The following is a 25,972-nucleotide window of genomic DNA, read 5'->3' on the forward strand; positions in this document are numbered from 1 at the left end:
ATTCATGTATGTAAGTATCTATTTTATGCCCCAAAGTAGATAATTCTATAGACATTTTCTACATCTTCTGATATCCTTGGTTTTGTGGAAATTGGGATAATTTGAAAAGAGTACTTCTTAACCCAACACTAACGAGTTAGGGCACAACGTGCTCTTAAGTATAGTTGGAAATCAGAAGGCTATCTGTGGGTAAGACATGTGTGAAAGATTCTGGTTTCCTGTGCTATTCATCTTGGGTAAAAGTTTGGCTTCAAAAGATTTTTAAAAATGTAATATGTACATTTTTAGAGGTAATCATCCCAGGTTAAAAAACACTGTATATTCTTTACAGTGATAAATAACAAAATTGCTACATGTCAAGCAAACACTGGAAGCAAGTCAGTATACAATTCAATGCTTCTAAAGTGAGGTTCCACATTGCTTGCATTGGAATTATCTGGACTGATTTTAAAAATTCAGATTGGGGCACCTCATTGGCTCAGTTAGTTGAGTGTCCAACTCTTGATTTCGGCTAAGGTCATGATCCTAGCATCATGGGATCAAGCCCCACTTCAGCTCTGTGCTAAATGTGGAGCCTGCTTAAGATTCTCTCTCTGCCCTTCTCTACTGTGCTCTCTCAAATAAAAAAGAAAAATAAATAAATATTCAGATTCCTGGGGCCCCAACTCCTGATCTACTTGGCCTAGAATTCTGCACTGTAAGTAGCACACTAGGTGATTCCTGGACACATTAAAATGTAAGGAAAGGTGGCACAACAGGTCGATTAGCTTTGGGCTAGAAGAGTCTTCAAAGATAAATCTAGCCCAAACCCCTTGGATTGTGACCAAGGCACATAGATATGCTATGATATAAGGTTTAAGTAATGAAGTCACAGTCTGAGATCCTTTTAGTTGAACAAATATTTATGAATGACCTACTCTGCAAATCTCTGTGTAAGATAAAAAGATAAATGAGACATAATTCTTGCTCTCTGTGAATCTAAAACATCATCTAATTTTCAGCTAAATATGTAATTCAACCTTTCCCTAATTCTGTTTTTATTCTTAACATCTCTTCATGTAAGATTGTCTCTTGGAAGTCATTTAATGGAATGCTCATAAAATTGAACTGATTTTATTTTTTGCTCTCAATGTATCTCCCCACTTTACGATCAAGACCAGGTGGTGACAGGTGAATTGGTGAACAGGAGTAATACCAACCTACTCTATCAGACTGAAATGATATTAGGCATGTGGCGCTAACAAAGTCAAAGTTATTATCTTTGAAATGTCTGTGCTTATTCCAAGTGCAGTATTGTCACACTACAACAGATTTGTTGGTGAGGACGTCCGAGTCCCTGAACTATTCAGGGAATTCTTAGGGATATAATATCAAGGTTCCAACTCCAGAAAGAAAAGCCCAGACCTTGAGTCTTTTCTTAAAATATAAAGACTTGACTTTAAAATTTGAGAAACTGCAGACTTCTAAGGATATGTTTAACTTTAGAAACTCCTTTAGAGCTGAGGCAGTACCTGTTCCCAAGTGCAGAGTCCAACCCTTAGCCTCTACTACCTAGATGAATACTTGCAAGTTTCTCCAAATGGAGCTTTTAAAGAATTTAGGTCTGCTAAGCATGGCGGAGTGTATGGCTTGCTTCTATGACTCAGTAATGCTGAAAGAATGCAAGATACCTCCTCAGAACTCCCTCAGTTCTGTAAATTTGAGTTCATGGAGCCCTCACTGAAGTATGACTGCTACTAAATACAAGTTTATCCTTTAAAGACCATGCGGGTTTGCTTACCCTTGATCCCGTCTAAAACAAAGGGATTTTTATTAGGTTGAATACTAGTCAGTGCAATGTGGATATTATACACATCACAGGAATCAGAGTGGGCTCCTCCCTCATTTGGTTCTCTGAGGGCAATGCTTGGCTGACCTCTCTGCGTAACTTCTCCACTTGACTAGTAGGTCAGTGAGGTTCTTGGGTTGACAGTTAAATATACACTACTGCCACTGCAGGACTCTGGATAGCATAGATTTTATAGTTTCTATAAGGTGAGATTCATTTGTCCTATTCAAAAGACTACCAAGTGTAATGTTCCGGCCAAAGATAGTATTCAATCAAAAGTAATAAGACAACGGGGCACCTGGGTGGCTCAGTCGGTTAAGTGTTAGACTTCAGCTCCGGTCATGATCTCACAGTTCACAAGTCCGAGCCCCGTGTTGGGCTCTGTGCTGACGGCTCAGAGCCTAGAGCCTGCTTTGGATTCTGTGTCTCCCTCCCTCTGCCCCTGCCCCACTCAAGCTCGGTCTCTCTGTCTCTCAGAAATAAACATTAAAAAAAAAAAAAAAAAATTTTTTTAAATAATAAGACAGGAAAATGTAACTGAATTACCAAAAGAAGTGACAATAGAAATAGACCCATGGTGGGGAGGTTGTGGTCCAGATAATGGGGGTAGGAGACATGGATTCTATAATGTCTATACTTAATATGTTTACAGAGGCCTGGAAATGATACAAAATAACCAAATATAGAATTGTAATATTTGATAAATGAAACCAAGAACTCAATAGATGGGCTTAACAGTGGGCAAATACTACCAAGAAAATTTTTCATTACAGAAGTTACTGGGTGACCTTCCTCAAATTCTAATCTCATAAAAAGCTTATTAGCTTCCAAAAGGCAGCCTTATTTGCCTTGGACAGTGCACCAGGTAGAGCTTTATCTTAGTGAACAGGCATGTCTTGTCTTTGAGTTTTGCTCTTAAAGAGCAAAGGGCTCTTAAAGGGCTTAAAGCCCTTAGCCTTCACTGCCCATTTTGGTTTGACATACTTGAAGACTATCATTGGCTCTGTTATAGTTAAGTTGAAGGAGTCTTCCCTAAACACTGAATTCCCAGGGCCAAGACTTTATCTTTTCCTCTCTGCAACCCTAGGACCAGCGAAGTATCTGGGCGTAAAAAGTCATTCATATGAATGTAAGAATTGGACTTGAAGAGTAAAAGGAAAGTGCAGGGATACTGAGAGACTGAAAACAACAAGCCCTAGGGCAAAGGCCTGACCTACACAACACTCGGAAGCTGCTTCTCCTCTCAAGGCAAAAGCCTAGCTCAAGCTGCCCTCAGCCTGGCCAGTCCTCCCTTCACAGTGACTGATAGGAGCGTGATTGTCCTCTTGTCACTGGAAGGTATTGTGCTTATTCTGTTAAAGTAGTAAAAAGTGAGAGGTCTGCCAAAGACCTGACTGGTGGTGTGTAGAAGGCGGCTGATCTTTTCCATTTCTCTAATGGTAACCCTTCTCCCATCTTACACGTTTAGCAGAGAGTGCAAATGTATAGCTAAATTTTATTCAGTGGTAAGGAAACTGTGGGATCACAATACATAAGTAAAATTATTCTTTAGTTACCTTGACTCAAGACTAAACTACTAAAGAAGAAAAAAAGTGGTGAATCAAAATATCTTTTCCTGTATGCAATGCATGAGGTGGAAAATGGGGTCACTGTACTTGTGTGGCCTCAAAGCACATCTCCCTTTTCTATCCAAACTGTTGAACTAAATGAAGAGTGGGGTCCCTAGAAGAGTTTTGTTCCCTGTTTTGTTAATGGGGGAGGGCAAGTATTCCTAAAAGACAGCTCTGAAGTATCAGGAACAGTGAAGATTTAATTTAACCACAGCCACCCTTGGCTCTAGAAGCCCCATTGTTATTTGTCAGATTGTTTCTGTCATTCTTTCTCATATGAAAGACAGTGTGCCCTGACTGGTTTAGAATTAGGCTATTAGGAGACTTGATGTCTGTATTGCCACACCTGGGCCTCCCGGGTGTGATTGTGACATGTATTAAAGCTAACAAAGTAAATCAAATATTTGCTGACTGTGTATACAGAAGCTTGGAGAATCACCTGTGGGAGAGGTGAAAGAGTAAGTAAACAAAACAACTCTTGAGTTTAACATGATATGCCATGGAGTGAGGCTAATTTTTAATTCTTAGGTGTAAAAAGTACAATAACTTAGGGAGGCAACCACTACCATCCTGTCACATAAGGTGGAAGTCTGAAGAAAAATGGTGTCAAAGGAAATCAACCTACTTTAACTTCTTTAAAAAAAATAATCTCACTGATGTAAATAACTGTGCTTTCCGGTAAATGCTTTGCATTTTCACAGCTTCTACTTTTTGTCATGTATTTCAGTTTTAGTAGTGACAGGAAATTTGGGTGCAAAGGAGAAAAAAGAAAACCCTTTTAAAGACATCCTGACAAGTGAGTTTCAAATAATTCTATGCAGTGATCTATAGTCAAAGAATAAATTCAGGAAATATGATGTAAGTTTAGCATTTGTAAAGACTACTGAATTAGTGTGGCACCTAAGTAGCTCAGTCGGTTAAGTGTCTGATTCTTGATTTCGGCTCAGGTCATGATCTCACAGTCAGGAGATTGAGCCCTGCATCAGGCTCTGTACTGAGCCTGGAGCCTGCTTACGATTCTCTCTCTTTCCCCTCTGCTCCTCTCCCCTGCTCGCGCATGTGCTCCCTCTCTCTAAAAATTAAAAAAATAAAAAAAAGGTTACAGAATTAATAAGATAAATAAATTTCTATTTAATGTATAGCAAAAATTCTATTAATATTCTTTAATAAGCACTAATTTACATTATTATGAGGTAATCAATTAGCCCTAAATGAGGTCTTTGTTGATCTTAAATTACTTAACTGCACCCAGCAGTTTTTCATCTACTTTCTAAGTCAGTATATTATAAAGAAGACTGGATCTTCACGTGTTTTAGAACTTCAGACTCAGGTTCAGTTTCACCACTCAGTTCTGCTTCAACTGTTCTGAGTCATTCGACCTTGGAACACCAGTTTTCCTATGGGTAAATCTGAAGATTTAGTGGTCTAAGAGGGTTAAAGACAGTAAGACACTGAGAGAAGATCTAACCTGGTAAAGATTATGAGACTTTCAGATGGGAAAAACCACCAAATACCATGATTACTTAAGGATCTCAGAAATAGGTGGCTACCTGTTTAATTTAAGATTAAGAAAATATGTGATTCAATTAATTCCCTTTTTTCCTGCTTCTGTAACCAGGCAAATAGGTTTGTAAAAATTACTTTTTATAAACATTAAATAACTTTTATGTCCTATTATTCTAAGCACAGTTACCTTCACCTCCCTTTAGTAAGAAGAAGATAAATTAAGCAATAATTCTGTATCTTTTCCAGGACTACACCTTTGGAAAACTTAAAATAGGTAGTAGTAAATCTGTATGTATTTAGGTAAATAAATTTCTTCTTGAGTGACTTATCAATTAGCAATACAACTGAATACAATTAGAAAACATGGGGCAACTGAATATATTAAATTGTACAACTCCACTACTAAAGCAATATGAAGCGATGTTTATTTCCTCAGGTTTTCTAAAGTTGGTGAATCCAAATAACGGTGTGCACTAAGAAGGAACATACTGGGTGGCAAGTTACTGAAAATTGAGGTAGATAGGCTAGACTCAAGGGCCTTATGAACATCTGCAAGCATCTGTTTAAGGAAGAGGTAGGTAAATTTTTATTCATATTGTAAAAGTACTAGAGTGATTTAATATCAACAAATAGACCTGAGCTCTGGATGAAATATGCTTAAAACCACAAAGTTTTTGGTCTATTGACTGCATTTCACCAAGCCTTTTCCTATACCCAAAGCGTAATTAAGCAAAGGTGAAAAAATTATTAATTTTTTACACAGTAGGGGCAAAGAACCTAATAAATATAACAAGTATACAAAATGTTTTTCAGATCTCAGCTCAAATATTACCTCCTCAGAATTCTTTATTGACACCCTTGAGACCCTAACCCAGAAAATTGCTCTATCAAATCACTATTTTCTTTGATTAATACCATTCTCTGAAATATCTTGTTCATTCATCTATTAACTTGTTTGCCTATAGACATATGAGACTAGGAATCCATTCATATTGCTCACCACTGTTTTTCCAGTAGATGCCAGGCATAATTATTTGAATAAATAATTACCTGAATAAATGAATTCCTCAGTGTACATGACAGATCAAAATACACCAAAGAGAGAGAAAAGTACTCCCCTGTCCTCCACACACACTTACCTGGATAATAGAGTGTTTCTAATTAAAAAAAAAAAAAAATGTTTAATGTTTATTTCTGAGAGAGAGAGAGACAGACAGACAGACAGACAGACAGACAGAGTGTGAGCTGGGGAAGGGCAGAGAGAGAGGGAGACACAGAATCCGAAGCGGGCTCCAGGCTGTGAGCTGTCAGCACAGCGCCTGATGTGGAGCTCCAACAAGAGATCATGAACTGAGCCGAAGTCAGACGCTTAACCAACTGAGCCACCCAGGTACCCCTCTACTTTTTTTAAGGTTACTATTCAAAATCAGAGGTGGAGTATTTTGTTGCTTTAAAGACAAATATATACTGCAGTAAAAATTACATAACCCTATGCAAATTAAAGAATTTTGGTGGAAAAATAATTTAAATTAATATTTTTGTGGGAATGCAAACTGGTGCAGCCACTCTGGGAAAGAGTATGGAAGTTCCTCAAAAAATGAAAAATAGAACTACCCTACAACCCAGCAATTGCACTACTAGGTGTGCTGTTTTGAAGGGGCACATGCACCCCAATGTTTATAGCAGCACTATCTACAATAGCGAACGTATGGAAAGATCCCAAATGTTCATCGATGGATGAATGGATAAAGAAGATTTAGCATATATATACAATGGAGTATAACTCGGCAATCAAAAAGAATGAAATCTTGCCATATGCAAGTACGTGGATGCAACTGGAGGGTTATTATGCTAAGCGAAATTAGTCAGAGAAAGATAAAAATCATGACTTCAGTCCTATGAGGACTTTAGGATACAAAACAGATGAACATAAGGGAAGGGAAGCAAAAATAATATAAAAACAGGGAGGGGGACAAAACATAAGAGACTCTTAAATATGCAGAACAAACAGAGGGTTGCTGGAGGGGTTGTGGGAGGGGGGATGGGCTAAATGGGTAAGGGGCATTAAGGAATCTACTCCTGAAATCATTGTTGTACTATATGCTAACTTGAATGTAAATTAAAAAATAAATTATTCAAAAAAAATAAACGAATTCATATTTTTGGTAAAATAACCCCAAAACTACCCCTTAGTCTCTCCCACAACTCTTATATCAGTTAAAAATAATCAGATAAAACAGCTTTAAACATGGTAATTTATTTTATGTGGTTGTTTAAATCCATTGTTTAAAAATGTTCAAAAGGCACTTTAAAAAACATATTTAAAAATACATTTTTCTGACTTGTTAGTGGATCACTTAAAATAAGCAAGTCACCACACGTTTTTAAGCCATTCATGACACTATCACCTTACATAATTTTTAAATTCCAAAACACAAATATTCACTGTGTAATATAACACACTGCTTAGCAGTTAGATTAGTTTCCCTCTAACATATACTTTATATGGATTATTAATTTGTAGGGCCCTGCAAAGTTATTTAAAATGAATTGATAAAAACTAAAAACTACAGAGGTAAATGGAGGTGAAATAGAGCACTATTTACCTCTGAAACTAGTTTTAGAACTGTTTTTTCTAGAGACAATTTGTAAAATTTCTTACTCTAATCTGTGTTAAAATTGCTATTTCAACTCCAATGTATAAACATAAGTCATATTTTTAAATCGAGAAGTTACATTTAGCATAAAACAAACCACAGGTTGTCCCCCAGATTTCTTAAGAATGTTTCTGTCAGGCCTACAATAAATCAGAGTTTTTTGGTTTGTTTTTGAGAAAAGGGAGTAGAGGGAATGGAATCCACATAACTTTATTTAATAATTGTGTATCTAGAATGTCCAACTGTAGACTTTAAGTAGGGCAAATATCCTGAGAGCCAGTAGGCATTATTCTTGGATCTTTTTAACTTCCAATCTCATAGGGAAATCTGAAGTTAACAGGTATAAAGTTATTAATAAGTGATACAAATTCTAATCACTAATTACAGCCAAATTAACCTTGCAAAGGCAGCATTAAGAGTAGTTAGAAAATGGAAATTAGTTATAAAGGAAATAAAGAGCAACAAATACAAAGAAGAAATTGTCAAAGACAGAATAGTATAATGAGCTAAAAATTTAAAGGAAGAATAAAAGGATAGACTTGATCTAATCAATAAAGTGAAGCATTTTGTTTTTCAAGCCTCAATCTGGTAATATAAATAGTTTGATAGGTTCCTGGAAGTGAAAAATTAATCTCAAGAGACAATTATGAAAATAACCAGTTAACAAATTTAATGCTCAAATGCAATTACTGTATTTCAAAAAATACTAAAAACTGGCCATTTATTTTGAATTTTCTTACAGTAACAAAAATTCCTCTTTCTGAAATTTAAAATATTTGAAAACAAATCTGCTTTGTATCATCTATGAACTTCCCACTTGAAAATATAAGTATACTGTTGTTGGAAAACATAAAGATAGCAAAAGCCTTATGTTTTGAGGCCACACTACAACCATTTATCCAAATGATCTTAATTTAAAAGATAGTAAGTCATCATTATGAAATCTGGTTTTATGTGCTCTGTCAAATACTTGGGAGAATTTTTGCTGTATTAGGTCATATAGGACAGTCAAATGGATTCTTAAAAGTGATGAAATTTTGATAGTATGAATTAGCAGAAAAAACATTCTGCATATTATAAAATAGCATTTTGCTATTTCCATTTAAAAGCTTTTACTAACAATTGGAAAAAAATTTTTACTAACAAGTGAGGACACTCACTTAGATATGCTTATTTAATGAACTAGTATGTATTTACTAGTACTTATTAAACTCTTCCTGCCCCCATTGTGAAATTACTAAACTTGGAGAATTACATATTTTCTTGTGGGCCCTGATATTGGTCAGTCTGAAGAAGCTAAAGAATTTTGTCAAAATGAATGATCCAAGGACCCTTTAAATTATCTTTAAAGTCTCTTACGTTTTATATGGTGTGATCTGGGACCACACCAATTTAAAACATGCTTTATCTAAATCTTTGAAAGATACCCTACTTCTGGGGCAATAAATCTGCAGCACATTCCAATCATTATTTGCATCAGAATTATCGAGGTCTTGGTTCCCAAACTAGCATGAATAAAACTCATTTGGAGGGCTTTACACCCTACATTTGGAGGCTGCTAGCCTCCACCTCTGGAATTTCTGATTTAGGTCTGGGGTGGGCCCAGAGGGGCTGAATTTCCAAGTTCCCAGATGATGCAAATACTGCTACCTAGGGCCAACACTTTGAGAACCAGTGACCAAGAGAATATGGCAATAATGCATATTAATGGGCCCCATGCTAGAATCAGAATTTCTGGGTTTGGGGTTTGGAAATCTGCATTTTAACAAGCTCCCAGGCAAGAAGAGTGTAAGACCACAATTTGAAAGCCACTCTGACAACTGGGCTGGTTAACCTGACTATTACTGGCTGATGTATCAGATCACTCATGTTAATAAGTAAAAATGGAAATAATGTTAAATGACTAACCTCAAGGCTGATATGGCATGATGAACACACAGGCTTTGAGCATAAGTCCTAGCTCTGTTACTTGCTAGCTTAGTGACAGTGGAAAAGTTACTTTAATTTTCTGAGCCTCAGTTTTCTCATCTATAATACAGGAAGAACAATCAATTTGTGAGGATTAACACTAATATACACAGAATATCTAAGCATACTATATGGCATACAATAGGCATTAGATAAAACTAGCTATTACTTGTTACAAGAAATGTATGAAATATTTCAATATATTTGATTAAAGCAGATTTTTCATTCATTTAGAACAAATATTTACACTCTAAGGTAACAGAATAATAATAAAACCTTATACTTATTGCTCCATAGTCTGGGCCAGACAAGCGTTCTAAAAGTTGTACATATATTCACTCATTTAATCCTCATAAAAATCCTGTGAGGTAGGTAGTATTACTGTCCCTAATTTATGGATGAGGAAATTGAGGCACAGAGAAATGAAGTAAATTGTTTAATGTTACAAAACTAGGAAGTGATAGAGCAGGAATTTAAACCCAGGAGGTCTGACTAGACCCCAGGATTCATCACAATGTTAATTTCCCATGAGTAAATGTTAAGGTTTTTGGAAAGTAACATATATGGACTGCAAATAAATTCATATCCATACCAACGTGAAGAGTTGTTTAGACAACAGAATGAATGACTTGAAATTTTGGCAGATGATATTGCTGTGAAAACCACAAAAAACAATTTAAAGTAAAAAACCGGTGTGAATTTTCACTCTGTGGACAGAGTAATCCATAACAACCACTAATTGCTACTAAGATGAACATCCTCTCAAATACCATCCAAAGAGATGATTTTGACATGTTTTGGCACAATAAATATAAACTCTTTAGCTAAGCAGCAGAGTCAATGGCATGACAGCCATGTGAAATTTGCAACATTTAAGATAATCTTATAGTCTGCAAAATATTCTGTTATGATATACTTTTCTTTCCTTCCAGAAATTCTTCAAATAGTCACTAAAGTTAGAATGAAAATTTATGAATGTATTTTTGAAGACAGTATTAAATGTGTATTCTGCTGTTAGAATTATCCATTGGCAAAAAAAATAAATTAAAAAAAAATCCCAAAATATTAAGTCTGCATCAAAATTCAGGCTGTTATTCATGAATTAAGTATTTGGTCTTTTAGTATCTGACATATTTCAGTTTGTTTAAGCACTCTGTTTTTCTAATGTTTTTAATTAACTCTGGTCAAAATATTACATTCAAATTATTTTGCCAGTGTAACCAAAAGCCACCTCAGAGCCTAAAAATGAATGTCTAAACTCTGCTTTAAACAAGTTATGAAAGGCACAAACAAATTTTCATCTCTCAACAGGATGATAACGAAAGGAACTATAATTACATAGCTGGAATGAGTTTTAAATAATCAATTAAAAATGTCACTTAGTAATTCCTGAGAGTGGCACTGATCTAAGAAAAGCATCCTCAAATAGCATTAAATTTACTATTTATTAGTTACCCATGATTAACAATGGGTAAATTTGGGAACAAAATATTTTAAAATGCATATTTATAGAATGCTATTAATGCTTTGAGTAAATAAATATTAATAATTAAAATTGTATTCAAGAATAAACATATTTAGAAAAGAGACAACAGGGACTCAGTAAAACATAAACTACTAATTAGAACCAAGTATATAATACAGTCAAGGCCCATATAATTTCAAAATGTGGTTTTATTAATGCACTTTAGGACAAGTGCCATTCTTACTTTACCTCGTCTGGAAGAAATACTGCCAATTATAATCACAGGAAATTTTTCATTAGACAAAAACTGCGTGTGTGTGTGTGTGTGTGTGTGTGTGTGTGTGTGTGTTGGGGGGGTTGGTTCATTTATATCATGCTGCAAATATAAACTCATGTCTTGAGTTTATAAATAACATTAAGCAACAATATTTCCTTCTAAACTTTTCTTTAAGGCAGACCTTTAGCATCGTGTGTGTTTTACTAATATGTGCAGTATAGTTTTAGAAAATTTAAACGTTCTAGTTTCTCAGTGAAAATAATACATGTGGTCGAGAACAGACAACAAAAATCTTGTTTCTAGTCCTTCTGCCTGGCCACCATTTTAAAAACACAAGTTTTTTCATATATATATATATTACTGTATCAAAACACATTTTAACAGATTTCACAGCTCACTTAAAGCTTCAGTTTACAGTCATTTGTATGAAAGATTTCTAATATGGAATGTTCACTTCAAAAGAATTCCTCACTGGGACTCCAGTGTTCTGTATCAGATATGCAGAAGTTCTTCAGTGCAATGCTAGACAGTTTACCTCTTCATTTATGTTTTTCTTTCAAGAGTTCTCATTTTACTTTTGGATCTTCATTTTTGTATGCTCGACTTCTTTCTTTTAGTATATTCTCAGGTAAGGCAGGTTGATATCTATATAAATAACCATACGGACGAAGATGATAAACGAGGTATTCTAACTCATACATAGTTGTAGGATCAACATAGTGAAAAGAAACTGCAAGATCAGAACAGCAACCAGGACCCTAAAAAAGTAATGGAAACAGGCATTATTACTAAACAGTACACAGTTAATATACAATATTAACATATTCATTGAGGAAATATTAATTTTAACAGAGTCCAAGCATTAAAGCTAGCAAGGTAAAGCAGAGACATCCAATTTATTAGACCTGTAGAAGAAACTAAGAATTTTTAGAGTTCTTAATGATTTAAAACTCAACATGAAAACTGCTAAAATATATCTAACTGAAATAATATTCTCTTAGAATCTATAGTGCTTTTGCAGAAAAGAATCTTAAGACTTCCTCAAATGAAAGAGGCAGCTCTATAAAGAATGAAGCTCTATTTCTGAGTTTTGTTTTTTCTTCATAATGTTCTCACTATGAATTTTTGCTTGGCTCAACCTCAGAAAAACATCTTTGGAGAATTTCAGTGACTACAAAGCCTTGCCCATTATGTGTCTGCAACCTAATACTTCATCTGCACATCAACCCAAACAGTACAGTATTTAAGAGGAAGTGCTGAGTCAAATCTAAGTTTGAATCCAAATTTTGTCTACTAGTGTCAAATTCTGCCTATTGGTGTATGACCTTGGGCAAGTTAATTAATCTCTCTATAAGCTTCAATTTCTTCATCTGCAAAAGATAGTTACTTAAAGGAGATAATGTTTGTAAAATGCTTGGGACCAGCTTAGCTTGTAGTAAATGCTCAATAAATGTTGACATTATTGATAGAATAATCACATTTAGGTGGCCCTAGTAAGTAGATCATAAACATTTGCTCAGATATATAACTCCGATTGATTCCTAACAGAGTTGGTATGAGAACAGGTTTAAAAAAGATAAAAACATGACAATAATAAAAAAAATACAACAAAGAAACAGGAAAAAAAAAAGCAAGAACATAACACAGAAAAAAACACAAAACTGACCCCAGAATTAAACAGTCATAAGGTTATTTTGGGGTTAGAACTGGTATCTACAGAATGTTTCACCCAGGTGACTCAAACAAAACTTCACACTCTATCTAATGTCTTTGCAAGGACCAAGAAGTAAGATATTCTGGCAAGTTCTCAGTGAAGATTCATACTGAACATTTAATAATTCATGTTTGAATTCACTTACTGCATGCTTACAATGCAGTAAAAATTATCAAGGAATTGTCCATTATATTTTCTCTGGCCTTCTCTCTGAACTTTCCTTTGAAACAAACACGGGATATGTGAGGTTTCTGGACAATCACATAGACACTGGAAAATTGTTTGGTGCCTACTTCTTACACCTTGAAGGCAATGTAAGGATAGGAACAAATCTGAAAAGTAAGTAGGTAAGTGAACTTGTGATCATCAAACCATCTCTGCCCAATAGATATATGTGAACCACATAATGCAGTTTAAAATCTGGTAGCCATATTTTAAAAGTAAAAAAGTGAGGGGTGCCTGGGTGGCTCAGTAAGTTGAGCATCCAACTCTTGATTTTGGCTCAGGTCATGATCCCAGGGTTGTGGGATTGAGCCCCACGTCGGGCTCTGCGCAGAATGTGAATCCGGCTTAAGATTCTCCCCACTCCCCTCCCCCGCACCTCTTCCTTACATGCTCTCTAAAATTAAAAGTTTTTAATTAAAAAAAAGTAAAAAAGTGAAATTAATTTGAATATATTTTAACTAAATAAATCCATATTCTTTTTTCAATATGCAATCAATATTTTAAAATTGTTAAATCATTCTTTTATTTGTGCTGAGTCCTTGAAATCAGGTAGGAATTTTATTATACTGACAGCACATCTCAATTTGGACTAGCCATATTTCAAATACTCAACAGTCATACCTGGCTAGTGACTACTATACTGGCCAGTGCATATTAAACTAAAGGACTAAATTAATAGCAATTAATTTTAAATTGCTGATGCTTTCTGACAGCAATTTTATGTGACCCTGAAATACTGCAATAATATTTTTGATAATAATTACTGCATTAATTATGTTTTACTCTATTGCATTATTGTTTTTTTGCTAGATGGCCAGGATACTGTTATTAAGATTTATAAGCAATAAGGTGATAAAAGAAAACAGCTATAACTATTAGAAACAAAATAGTTCTTTGCATATAATTATGGTCCCTACCAAAATTCAAGAGAATCAAGTAAAAAATCATCAGAAATAGAAAATCCAGAACAAAGCCAGACTTTAAAGATGCTTTCAAGAAATAACAGCTTTCATATATAACATTCAAAAAGTTTTTAAGAAGAGCCCAGGTAGAGTCGTAACAAAAACATTAAAAACAAAGGGAGAGGGCTCCTGGGCAGCTCAGTTGGTTAAGTGTCCAACTGTTGATACTGGCTCAGGTCATGATCTCATGGTTCATGAATTCAAGCCCTTAGTTGGGCTCTGTGCTGACAGTGTGGAGCTTGCTTGGAGTTCTCTCTCTCTCTCTCTCTCTCTCTCTCTCTCTCTCTGCCCCTCTCCCCTGCTCACTCTCTAAAGAAATAAACATTTGAAATTAAAAACATAGGGAGATACTTAAGAAGAAATAAAATCTGGAGAAAATATAAAGCTTTACTAAAGGACCGAAAATAAAATTTTAAATCCCAGGCAAAGACATCCATTGTCCCTAAATGAATAAATTAATGCATAAGGATAAAGGCACAGTATTAGCAAAACAATCTGAGATATATAAGGCACAGGAATATACAATCTTAGATTAATAACTTCAAAATCTGTAAAGTTACAAGGTTCAAAACAATATGGTGCTTAGGCAAAACCAAATAGGACAGTGGAACAGAACTGAAATACCAGACACCAATTCTACTGTAAGTAACACTACAGTATACAACACAGGAGATATTTTAAATCAGCAATGAAAATAAGACAGTTAAAAAATGGTACTGGAAAAGGGGCACCTGGGTGGGCCAGTCGGTTAAGCATCCGACTTTGGCTCAGGTCATTATCTAGCAGTCTGTGAGTTTGAGCCCCGCATCCGGTTCTGTGCTGATAGCTCAGAGCCTAGAGCCTGGTTCAGATTCTGTGTCTCCCTCTCTCTCTCTCTCTGCCCCTCCCCCACTCACACTTTCTCTCTCTTTCAAAAATAAACATTAAAAAATGTTTTTTAAAAATGGTATGGGAACAATCAGTTAACAACTGGGAAAAATCAGGAGCTCTCTACCTTAACCATGTATCAGTAAGTTTCAGATGATACACTTAATGCAAATAGAACTGAAGAAGAGAATAAATTGTTACTTGATCATTTCTGACCTACAAAAAAGGCAATTTCACACACAGGGATATATACGTGTGTGTGTGTGTGTGTGTGTGTGTGTGTGTGTGTGTGTGTGTGTCTGTTTACACATTTTTTAAATCCACTATATTAAGACTGATTACACATTCTCTGGTGAAGGCGATTTCTAGGAAACGGACTTTAGTCCGAGGAACTTACTTCTAGGGAAGTGAGAAGGTGGTGGGAGAAGGGAATTGCGTGAAGAACACGTTCTAAACAACCAACTTAAGAACGTAACTGGGGTGCCTGGGTGGCGCAGTCGGTTAAGCGTCCGACTTCAGCCAGGTCACGATGTCGCGGTCCGTGAGTTCGAGCCCCGCGTCAGGCTCTGGGCTGATGGCTCGGAGCCTGGAGCCTGGAGCCTGTTTCCGATTCTGTGTCTCCCTCTCTCTCTGCCCCTCCCCCGTTCATGCTCTGTCTCTCTCTGTCCCAAAAATAAATAAACGTTGAAAAAAAAATTAAAAAAAAAAAAAAAGAACGTAACTCTTTGATCAACTGTAATATCTCACACACTGACTTACTAAAATAAAAATTTTCCACAATGTGTTTCTAGTGATTACTACAAAGAAAAAGTATATGTATGAGATTTAGGATAACTTTGAAAATCGTAATTCACTTAGGGAGAAGAAAATTTGTTAAACGATGGATGAGTAATAACAGAAGTTTGATTTCACATTGTGTGTATGTAACTTCCTGGGAGAGAAGAGGCAGGACTAGGAAGTTGGGTCAATTTTGGTACTTCCAAGTCTTTTACGTAACTGAATAAATTTTTATAGAAAACATAAATTTTGCATCCATTTTAAAAACAACTACAATTTAAATAAAAGATGTATCATAGAAATATTTATTTTGTTCATATAAAGTATATTGTTAGGTACACCCTATTTGTAGGTGGGAATTGTGGGTAGCACTCTTAAAGGGAAAGAAGGATATTTTACTGGTTACAACATATAACAATTAGGACGTCCCTTTACTGTTACTGTATGTGTAACCAATATGAGACACTCTTAGTAAAATCTTATATGCATTTAGGTGTTTTTGTTATATGCATTTGTAATGTTTTTAAGTTTGGATGGGAAGGAGGACAGAATTAAGAAGGGAAGAGATCAAGTAATCTTGGAATGGTCAGATTATGCTAAGAAAAGTTTACATCAAAAAAGCACGCAAGCACTCACTAGAACAAAATAAAAATAGACTATCAAAAAGCAGACCGGGAATACATCTGTTTTATAGTCTAGGAAATTGCTGCATCTAAAATAGCAATAAAGTGCTAGCATAAGCTTTCAAACAGGCTCAATACAGAGAAATGAACTTTTTAAAAAATAATTTATTTTCTTAAGTTTATTTTGAGAGAGAGAGAAAGAGAACAAGTGGGGGAGGGGCAGACAGAGAGGGAGACAGACGATCTTAACTGGGCTCTGTACTGACAGCAGAGAATCCAATGTCGGGCTTGAACCCACAAACTGTGAGATCATGATCTAAGCCGAAGTCAGAAGCTTAACTGACTGAGCCACCCAGGCACCCCAGAATCAAACTTTAAACTGTTTGTTTATTAAAGTGGAATTTCATCCCAACAACAGTGTTTATTTTAACATTCCTCAGCTCTTCCCTTTGGGGCACATATCCCATTAATCATGGAGGGGAGCTCATAATGGAAATTACAAGTTTTAGAATCAGAGTGGTTTGCAGTATTGCGTAGACTATCAGGAAAGACAGATTACTTGACTTTCTGGAGTCTCAGTTTTGTCACCTATTAAATGCAGAATTACTGTAAGGAATAGCTATTGTTACTGTAAGGAATAGCTATTAAGTACCAAGAACAGACTGGTGGTTGACATCGGAAGCAGTAGTGATTTGCTTCTAAGTTTTCAAAGCTGATTACCCAAAGACTGGATCAGTTGTTCTAGGTCAAGGTTTCTTAACCTCTGTGTTACTGACATTTTAGACCAGATAATTCTTTATTGTGGGGAGCTGTCCTATGCATTGTGAGATGTTTAGCATCTAGTGGGTTTACAATCTTGTGGGTTTCTACCCACTAGATGCCAGTGCAGCCTCCCAACTAACAACAAAAAATGTCTCCAGACTTTGCCAAATGTCCTCTGGGAGGCAAAAAAGCCCACAGTTGAGAACCACTGTCCTAGATAATGATTTGAAAAAACTGGCTTGTGAAGCTGAGAATGCTAGCATGAGGTGTATTATTTGTATCTTAGGGCCAGAAAAAAGAGGCCAGAGAGTACTAATGACTTACCTACATGCATTATTAATCAATAACAGATATGAACCGAAAAAATGGCTAGGTTTGTGATTCCTGGTCTCCTTCAGTCATTCACTGCTGCAATGTTCCTAACAGTGAAAACGTGGAAACAAATTTCTAAATGTTTACCAGCAGGCGAATGGATTAATTACCACATACTCATACCTTAGATTACACAGGAGCCTAAATTAATGAAGCACATACAGGTATTAATGTTGATAAATTTTAATGTTGTATGAAAAGAGCAAATGTTCAAGGATTTTTATGGAATAATTCCATTTGTTTAAAAACCTACAAAACAATACTATATATTATTTATGGATACATAAATATGTAGGAAAAAAGATACAACCATGCATGGTAATGACAAACATTAAATTCATGATAGTGGTTAACAATGAGGAAGGAGATAAGAAAACTGGACTAGGGAGGGTACACAGGCCTCAACTGTATCTATATCCTTTTTTGTTCTAAAAAAGGAAGCAAATGTGGCAAAAGATTAATATTTGGTAAAGCTAGTTAGTGGGTACAAAATATTAATTCTTCTCAAGTATTCAGCTGTACATCTGAGATATCTAGTAAAATAATGTATTTTAAATAAAATTCTCTAAGATGCCAAATGAGAGCTAAGACTTATTAAGTGCTTACTGTGTGACAGGCATACACTGTAATTACAATTGAGTGAGACAGGTAGATCAGGTCCATTTTCCAAATGAGGCAACTCAGGCTCAGAACTTGGGAAAATTCTGTCCATCCAAAGTCATTCAACTATTAAGTGGGAGAAGATTTCAACCTAGGTCTTTCTGAACCTCAAAAGTCTTTTCATGCACCATTCCTGAAACCTTGAAGGCTCTTTACCCAGATCTTCACACAGCCTGCTCTCTAACCTCCCTCAGATTTCTTTTCAAAAGTCACCCCTTAGAGACACCTTTCATAATCACCCAAACTAGCATACCCCATGACACTCTGGGTCACTCTCTATCCCCTTACCTGGCTTTACTTTACTTCAGGGCACTTATCACTACCTAATATCATATTTTATCTTTACTAGTCTGCCTGTTTATTGTATGTCTCTGCATCCAGAATGTAAGATTCATAATACACTGTTATGTTATAAGGTTCACGAGAACTGGAACTTGACCATATTTACCGCTATATTTTTAGTGCCTGACATATAATAGCACCAATATTTATTGAATTACTATTGCTGGCATTCATATTCTCAGCTATTTTATTATACGTTGCCACTCTATATAAAAAGAGTAAAGGAGATTCTTAGTTATTGGTACCAAAGAAACACATTATTTGCTAGGTTTTTTTTTTTTTAAGTAAATAAAAGTCAGTCTAAGTATTTATACAGTAATAAAATTTCTAAACTTACCTCTACAGGAGGATAATAGTTGTAATTCCAGTACCAAAAGGTTCTAGGTAGATACCCCTTGATTAAGTGGTGTTCTGGTACAAAGGGATGAAAAGTTTCTTTTCCAGTGGTATCTCTGGAATCTCCCGCTTCTACATTTATAATTTCCATGCATCTCCCCAGTGCTAAGTCTTCAATGGAGGAACTATGTGTACATTTGTCTGTTTTAAATGCATCAACAAATCTTTTCAAGGCTTCTTTGCTCAGTACATATCCTGCTCCTCCACTCATGTAGCCCTGCTTTACATAGGGCTTAAATCTTCTGCCAAAGTAAATGGGTTCTTCAGGGTTGTATTTTGAGAGAAGCCATCTCAAATTATCTAGTATAACATATGTATCATCATCTGCTTTCATAAACCAATCAGCATCTTCTAAATAATGATCATGAACATACTGAAAAGCTTTAATTGTTTTCCAGTATAGTTGATCTCTGCCTTCTCTGGTTTTTAGTCCCACAGCAGGGAAGTCTTTATTTTCTTCTGAACTCATAAACAACACTTTATTACAACGCTGGGCCCATGTAGCTTTGACGTGTTTGGCCTTTTTCTCTAGATTTTGAGGCCCTGTCATAACCCAGCAAAGAATTTTAACCTTCTGATAGAGGTTTTCAGCGATGTCTGTGTTCTCATCTATTAAACAAAAAATTTTTAGAGTTATATCTACATAGGTGTAAAAATGCAAATAAATTATATTGAAGAAAACGTTTTCTTACGCAATTTCAAAGGCCCCCTTCTATTTACCTTTCTAGCATTAGTAATTTAGCTGAAAGAAAGCAAAACTCAACCTAATATGAATTGACATTCTGATTTATATTGGTATCATGTCAGTCTTGTCCAGGAGATTCATTGGCGTTAATAAGAACTGCCACTATGACTTAGATTCTTATTATTTGAACTGTGGTTTATTGACCAAACAGCATTAGCATCATCTGGGAGTTAGAACTGCAGAATCTCAGGCCCCACCCCAGATCTACTGAATCTGAATCTGCATTTTAATCTCCAAGTTCTCTCAGAGATTTGTATACATATAAAGCACAGTCTTAGTCTCTGTTTTTCACTTCATTCTACAAAGAAAGCTTCTACTGGTTCACAACAGAACACTGAAGGAATTTCTCACTGCTCTGAATAAGCTTCTAAAAGACAGGAAAGACATGCTACTGAAGTAGCAGTTCATTTTGGAGTCCACAAGAGTTCACTGTTAGGAATTTATACAAGTACCCTGATGTGACTTTAAAAAAGGCTTTCATGACCATCTCAGTTTGAAGAAACAGGGTTAATAGAGAGTTGAGATTACTTCTCATACTACCATATTTCATTCCAAAATGCAAATCCATCAGTCAGAAACAGAATAGAGTATCAGTAGTATTTCCAAGACTATCTAGAGCAATGTTTTTCAAAGTACTCCTTTGTAAAGAAATAGGGAGCTTATGCCAGAATATAAAGCAACACATTACTTCTTTCATCAAGGAAGTCCTGCTATACCCCACAAAAAGTCCACCTAACTAAAAAGCGAGCTTAACTGAGTTACATCCTGATACAAACTCCTTATGTGGATGCAGACTGGTAACAGATAATTCACACTGTCAGGCCAGGACCACATTCTGAGTATTAATGGTTTAAAGTAAGACTCTAATTTTAAGATTCTATACCAGTGCTTGGTGAAGGATCAATTTTTATTTCAATAGTTAAAGACCTATACTTTTGTAAACATGCTAAAAAATGAATTAGTAGAAAAAAAAAACTAAAAAAGATATTGCAAAGTGTAAGTACTAATTCTTATAGTTTAGACAAAAATTACTCTGTTAAATTACCATGAAAGCTTCCAACTATTTAATCCCAATTTCAATACTTATGTGGTTGTGGACCAGCATGGACCTGCAAAACCATAGTTTTTTGTGGTAATAATACAGGCAGAATCCTGAGGAAGCATGTCCTTAAAGGTAAGGCCAACCAGTGAGTTACAAAAGCTCAGTCCTGTGAAAAATTAACAACTGGAGGCATAAATTTCTACTTAACTAATTGAGAGGGAATACAACATTGGGCAAGATTGGGCATGCATTGAAAATATTCTCTTGTCCCTCTGAATATCGATAATTCACAATTCAAAAACAAACAAAATCACCCTATTTTCAGACAGCATTCATATTTCATTGGGACTTGAGGGTCCCAAACTCCTGGCTATAGATAAACACAATACTGGATGAACAGGGAAACTGGTAGATGCAGGACTTTCTAATGTTTCACTTTGAGCAAGACAACCTTCCCCTCACTGCTGGGATTTGGTAGAAATATTCTTTCTCATTTTTTAGTTATTCATTTATTAATTGCTTTGTTGTAGGCATGTGCTCGCACAGGAGATGAAAAGATGAGTAAGACATACGGCCTACTACAGAAAATTCACAATCTTGCAGGAGACCTTGGCATGCAAGCCAGTATGTGACACACAGTAACAGCGATGCTATAGTAGAGCTCTGTACAAACAGAGCTCTGTTCAATGTGCTGAGGAATATGACAGCTGTGGCTGATAAATCCTATAGAATAGTGGAATGGGAACTTGGCCAGAACAGAGAAGAAGGGGAGATAAAGCAAAATCAGGAAACAGATGATGCAGAAAACAGGTCTTTAAATGAGTAGAAGCTCACCATAAGAAAAGACAAGAGGTAGAGTGAAGTTTGGTTGATGTAGGTACCTGGGTACAACTGAAGGTCTGTACTAGGGGAAATGAATGGAGAGAAGAAATCTGAAAAATGGTAAAGAAGTAGAATGTTAGAACTTACGGAAAATGGGATTGATTGGTAAGTGAAAGAAGACATCTACCATGACTTCATAGTTTCTAGCTTAGACAGATGTGGACCATCGAGCAGGACAAGTAGGTACCTAATATATGTGCCTGCAGTGACCTGATACAGCCTACTAGTAGAAAAAGCATGGCTCCAACTGATCCTTCGACAATCTGGAGCAATGCTCATTGCTCTATGATGGTGATTAACTGCTCTATGATAAGAACACAGAGCACCTACTCAGAGCTGAATCAGAGTTGTATAAACATTTACACAATATGACATAATTTGTAATAGTATACATGTGCTTGCTAGTTCATAATAACTCAACCAGGATGTGGTATTTCATCCCTCAGCTTCTGCCTGAGAGGTAGGAAAGAAATATCTTATTGCCAAAAAGAAACAATTCTTAACTGGGGGACCCTCTGCATCCCAGGATTCCAATTGTTTTCAAGCTGCTGTATTCTTTTTTGTCAAATAAATCACACTTGCAGAGATCTTTGAATTATGTTAATGTCTTTTCAGTGTTAGGAACTGGGCTAAGACAAAGACAGTAAAGAATAGATGGGAACTAAAATTATAGGAATTGATGATATCACACAAGAAAAGAAACAGCCAAAGGACAGAAACATGGGGAAAACCAACACTTAAAGGGGCACCAGAGGACACAATTGAGAACATCCTGTTAGAAGCAGGTGACCAGGAGAAAACGAAGTCATTATAACACATCCTTAGTTCTTTCCTCCTCTTAAGTTTTTATGCCTCTTAAAAGGTGAAAAGATTAGTTATTTTAGCTACTGATAAAAATATAAATTGAAAAAATATATATAAATTGAGATTTATATATATCTCTTTAATTTCTATAAGACAAGACTAAGTAAAAACTAAGACTAAAATCAGATAATAGCAAAAACGAAAGACACAGACAGAAACCATGATAACAAAATTAGGCTAAATGAATATTTTCAAAAACAAATCTAATCTGAAAGTTCTGCCTTTCCCCAAATTACAGTTCCTGAACTATCTCTACTTAAAAATGAATTCAAAATTAATACCGTACTCCCTAAATAAATCTGGGTTTTAGCAACTTCCTTCTGCTGAGGCAAACCAAGAACTGTCATTAAATATCAGGAATTAAGCTCACTTTTATCAAAAGATATTGTATGTAACAAAATTCAAATAAATTGCCTTTTCCAAGTCTCACAACACTTACACAGACTGAAAACTACTATTTGTGTTTACTCCTTAATAAAGCAAACCATACCTTTATGTTGGCTAGAATCTGCATTGAAGTTCATCTGTCCTTCTAGATGATTCTGTCCATTATCATCTGAATGCCTAGCATGAGGATCATTATGAAGAATATTAGGCTGGGTATCACCCTGTTCTCCCAGTAAAATACTAAATAACTGAGAACATAAAACAAATCCAATTGCAGATCCACAAAGGAAGGTTAAAAAATTCAGCCAAGATTTAGAGGCCATTTCCCGAAAGTTTATTTCTGTAAGAAAAAAATTAGCAAGATGTTATAAATTATAAAGCATACATACTATGAGGAAAAAACTTGATTAACTTTTAGCCATATGGGAAAGTTAATTCCTTCCATATAGGAGAACATTTCTAAGAATATTTAACTTTTATCTCTTTATTTGCTGCTAAAACACACATTATGGACAATTCAATAAAATAGATGAGTAGTAGCTTAGAGAATCATTGTTAGAGTAGAACATGGGTAAATAGGTCAGTATTTGCACATAGAATTTCCTGTTCCTCCCAACTAGAATCCTTTGTGAACCCAAGCCTGCTTGCCACACTCTTCTTTTTTGCTGTCGAAATAGTTAAATTTATCTTTTTTTTCTCTTTTGGTAGTTCATATTACGTGGTATACATTATAGATATTATATAAAAAATATATATAATGACACAACATAATATCTCAAAAATATTACTATCATTGAAACAAATGGTAAAACTTGTATAAAAATTGTGGGGAGGACACAGAGATTGTGTTCTAAAATCCTATTGTTGTCCAGAAGTAGTAGAAGTATTAATGTTAGATTTTAAAAGACTACGGATGTATAAAGTAATTACTAGTATAATCATTAAAGAATACATAACTAAAACAGAAAAAATGAAATATAAAATAATCAAATATAAGGAAAAAAGAGAAGTGGATAAAGAACAGATGAAATAAACAGAAAAAAATAGTATTATGACTGATTTTAATGTAAATATATCACCAATGACATTAATGTAAAAAGACTGAAAACTCTAAAAGATAAAGACAGCCAGCCAGACTAGAGAAAGAAAATAAACCCATCTATATGCTGTTTATAAGAGACACACATTAAATATATTCAGAAAGAGCAAAAGGATGGAAAAAGATGTATCATTCAAACACTTACAAAAAGAAAGTATGCTAATATCAAAATAAAAGTAGTAGCTACATAGTTATCTTTGAGATATTCACCAAGCTGTACATTTTTGATTTACACATTTTTCTATATTGGGGCGACTGGGTGGCTCAGTTGGTTAGGCATCCGACTTCGGCTCTGGTCATGATCTAGCAGTTTGTGAGTTCGAGCCCCACATCGGGCTCTGTGCTGACAGCTCAGGGCCTGGAGCCTGCTTGGGATTCTGTGTCTCCCTCTCTTTCTGCCCCTCCCCTACTCATGCTCTGTCTCTGTCTCAAAAATAAATAAAAAACATTATTAAAAAAAATTTACACATTTTTCTATATTAACATTTACTTTAGTAAAAAACTTATATAAAAAATAGCTCAAATAACCTTTTACTTTATTCCTTTTACTACATATTTAATATACATATATTCAACACAAAAGGATTCATACTCAAATCTATAAGTAAAATTGTCAAGCCATGGAGCTATACCATGTTTATCTTATGTCTCGTATTACAGGTCCTCTCTAGAATAAGAATTCAAATTTGAGAAGGATGATTCCAAGGGGAAAGCAGAAGATAAAAGAAAGACAGTGTGAGCAAAGTTGTTCACTAATCCTTGAGATGTAAATTACCCATATGAAACTGGCAGGCACTTGTTTATTTTATTGTATTTATTTTTTAATTTTATTTTAATTTACATCCAAATTAGTGAGCATATAGTGCAACAATGATTTCAAGAGTAGATTCCTTAATGCCCTTTACCCATTTAGCCCATCCCCCTCCCACAACCCCTCCAGCAACCCTCTGTTTGTTCTCCATATTTAAGTGTCTCTTATGTTTTGTCTCTCTCCCTGTTTTATATTATTTGTGCTTCCCTTCCCTTATGTTCATCTGGCAGGCACTTGTTTACTTACTTCCTTTGTTCTACCTTAACTGCATTCTTAAATTCAGAAAGGTAGGCCTTCCTGGATGAAGAGTATATATGTCCCACTCAACTTCCCTACCCAATTTCCCAGAGGAAAAGCAGAAATAAGTTTATCCAATCTTGTTGCTATTTTTCCTGAGAGGGAGTCTCAAATTCTCTCTTGCTATTGTCCTCTTTTCCCCATTTAGATTGGTCTTTAGTGAAATCCTTACACCCAAAAGGTATAATCCACAATCCCAGGGAAAATATCCCTCTTGGTTTAAATGATTCTTTTGAAATTCTAAAAACCTCAAGATTATTTGCAAATGATATATCCGATAAAGGATTACTATCTGAAATACAGAAAGAACTTATAACTCAACACCAAAACATCCCGAGTAATCTGATTAAAAACAGGCAGAGGACCTGAACAGATATTTTTCCAAAGAAGACATACAAATAGCCAATAGACACATGAAAAGATGCTAAATATCACTAATCATCAGGGAAATGCAAATCAAAACTACAATGAAATATCACCTCACACCTGTCAGAATGGCTAGAAACACAAGTTTTGGCAAAGATGTGAAGAAAAAGGAAGCCTTGTACACTGTTGATACAGCCACTGTGGAAAACAGTATGGAGATTCCTCAAGGAATTTAAAAATAGAATTACCGTATGATTCAGTAATTTCAGTGATGGATATTTATCCAAAGAAAATTAAAAAAACACTAATACAAAAAGATATATGCACCCCTATGCTTACTGCAGCATTATTTATAATACCCAAGATATAAAAACAATCCAAGCGTCCATCCATAGATGAATAGATAAAGAAGATGGGTGATACACACACACACACACACACACACACACACACACACACACACACACA

The 25,972-nt window shown here is 35.3% G+C and overlaps 1 protein-coding gene across 3 annotated transcripts in view; it reads right to left on the reverse strand.

Annotated features, from left to right (window-relative positions):
- Positions 1 to 7,182: 7,182 nt before the first annotated feature.
- The window catches only part of C1GALT1 (core 1 synthase, glycoprotein-N-acetylgalactosamine 3-beta-galactosyltransferase 1), a 42,017-nt gene continuing 23,227 nt past the window's right edge, over positions 7,183 to 25,972 (reverse strand). For 2 of the 3 annotated variants that reach the window (XM_040472586.1, XM_040472587.1), the window contains exons 2-4: positions 23,035 to 23,271; positions 18,953 to 19,620; positions 7,183 to 12,069 (exon numbers count right to left, since the gene is read on the reverse strand). In XM_040472586.1, coding sequence (XP_040328520.1) covers positions 11,878 to 12,069; positions 18,953 to 19,620; positions 23,035 to 23,271 — 1,097 coding nt within the window. In that variant the 3' untranslated portion in view covers positions 7,183 to 11,877. The remainder of the gene's footprint in view (positions 12,070 to 18,952; positions 19,621 to 23,034; positions 23,272 to 25,972) is intronic. The other variant, XM_040472588.1, reaches the window with a different exon arrangement.

Source organism: Herpailurus yagouaroundi, unplaced genomic scaffold, assembly GCF_014898765.1.
Source record: "Herpailurus yagouaroundi ecotype Mexico unplaced genomic scaffold, PumYag 100, whole genome shotgun sequence".
Classification (NCBI taxonomy): domain Eukaryota; kingdom Metazoa; phylum Chordata; class Mammalia; order Carnivora; family Felidae; genus Herpailurus; species Herpailurus yagouaroundi.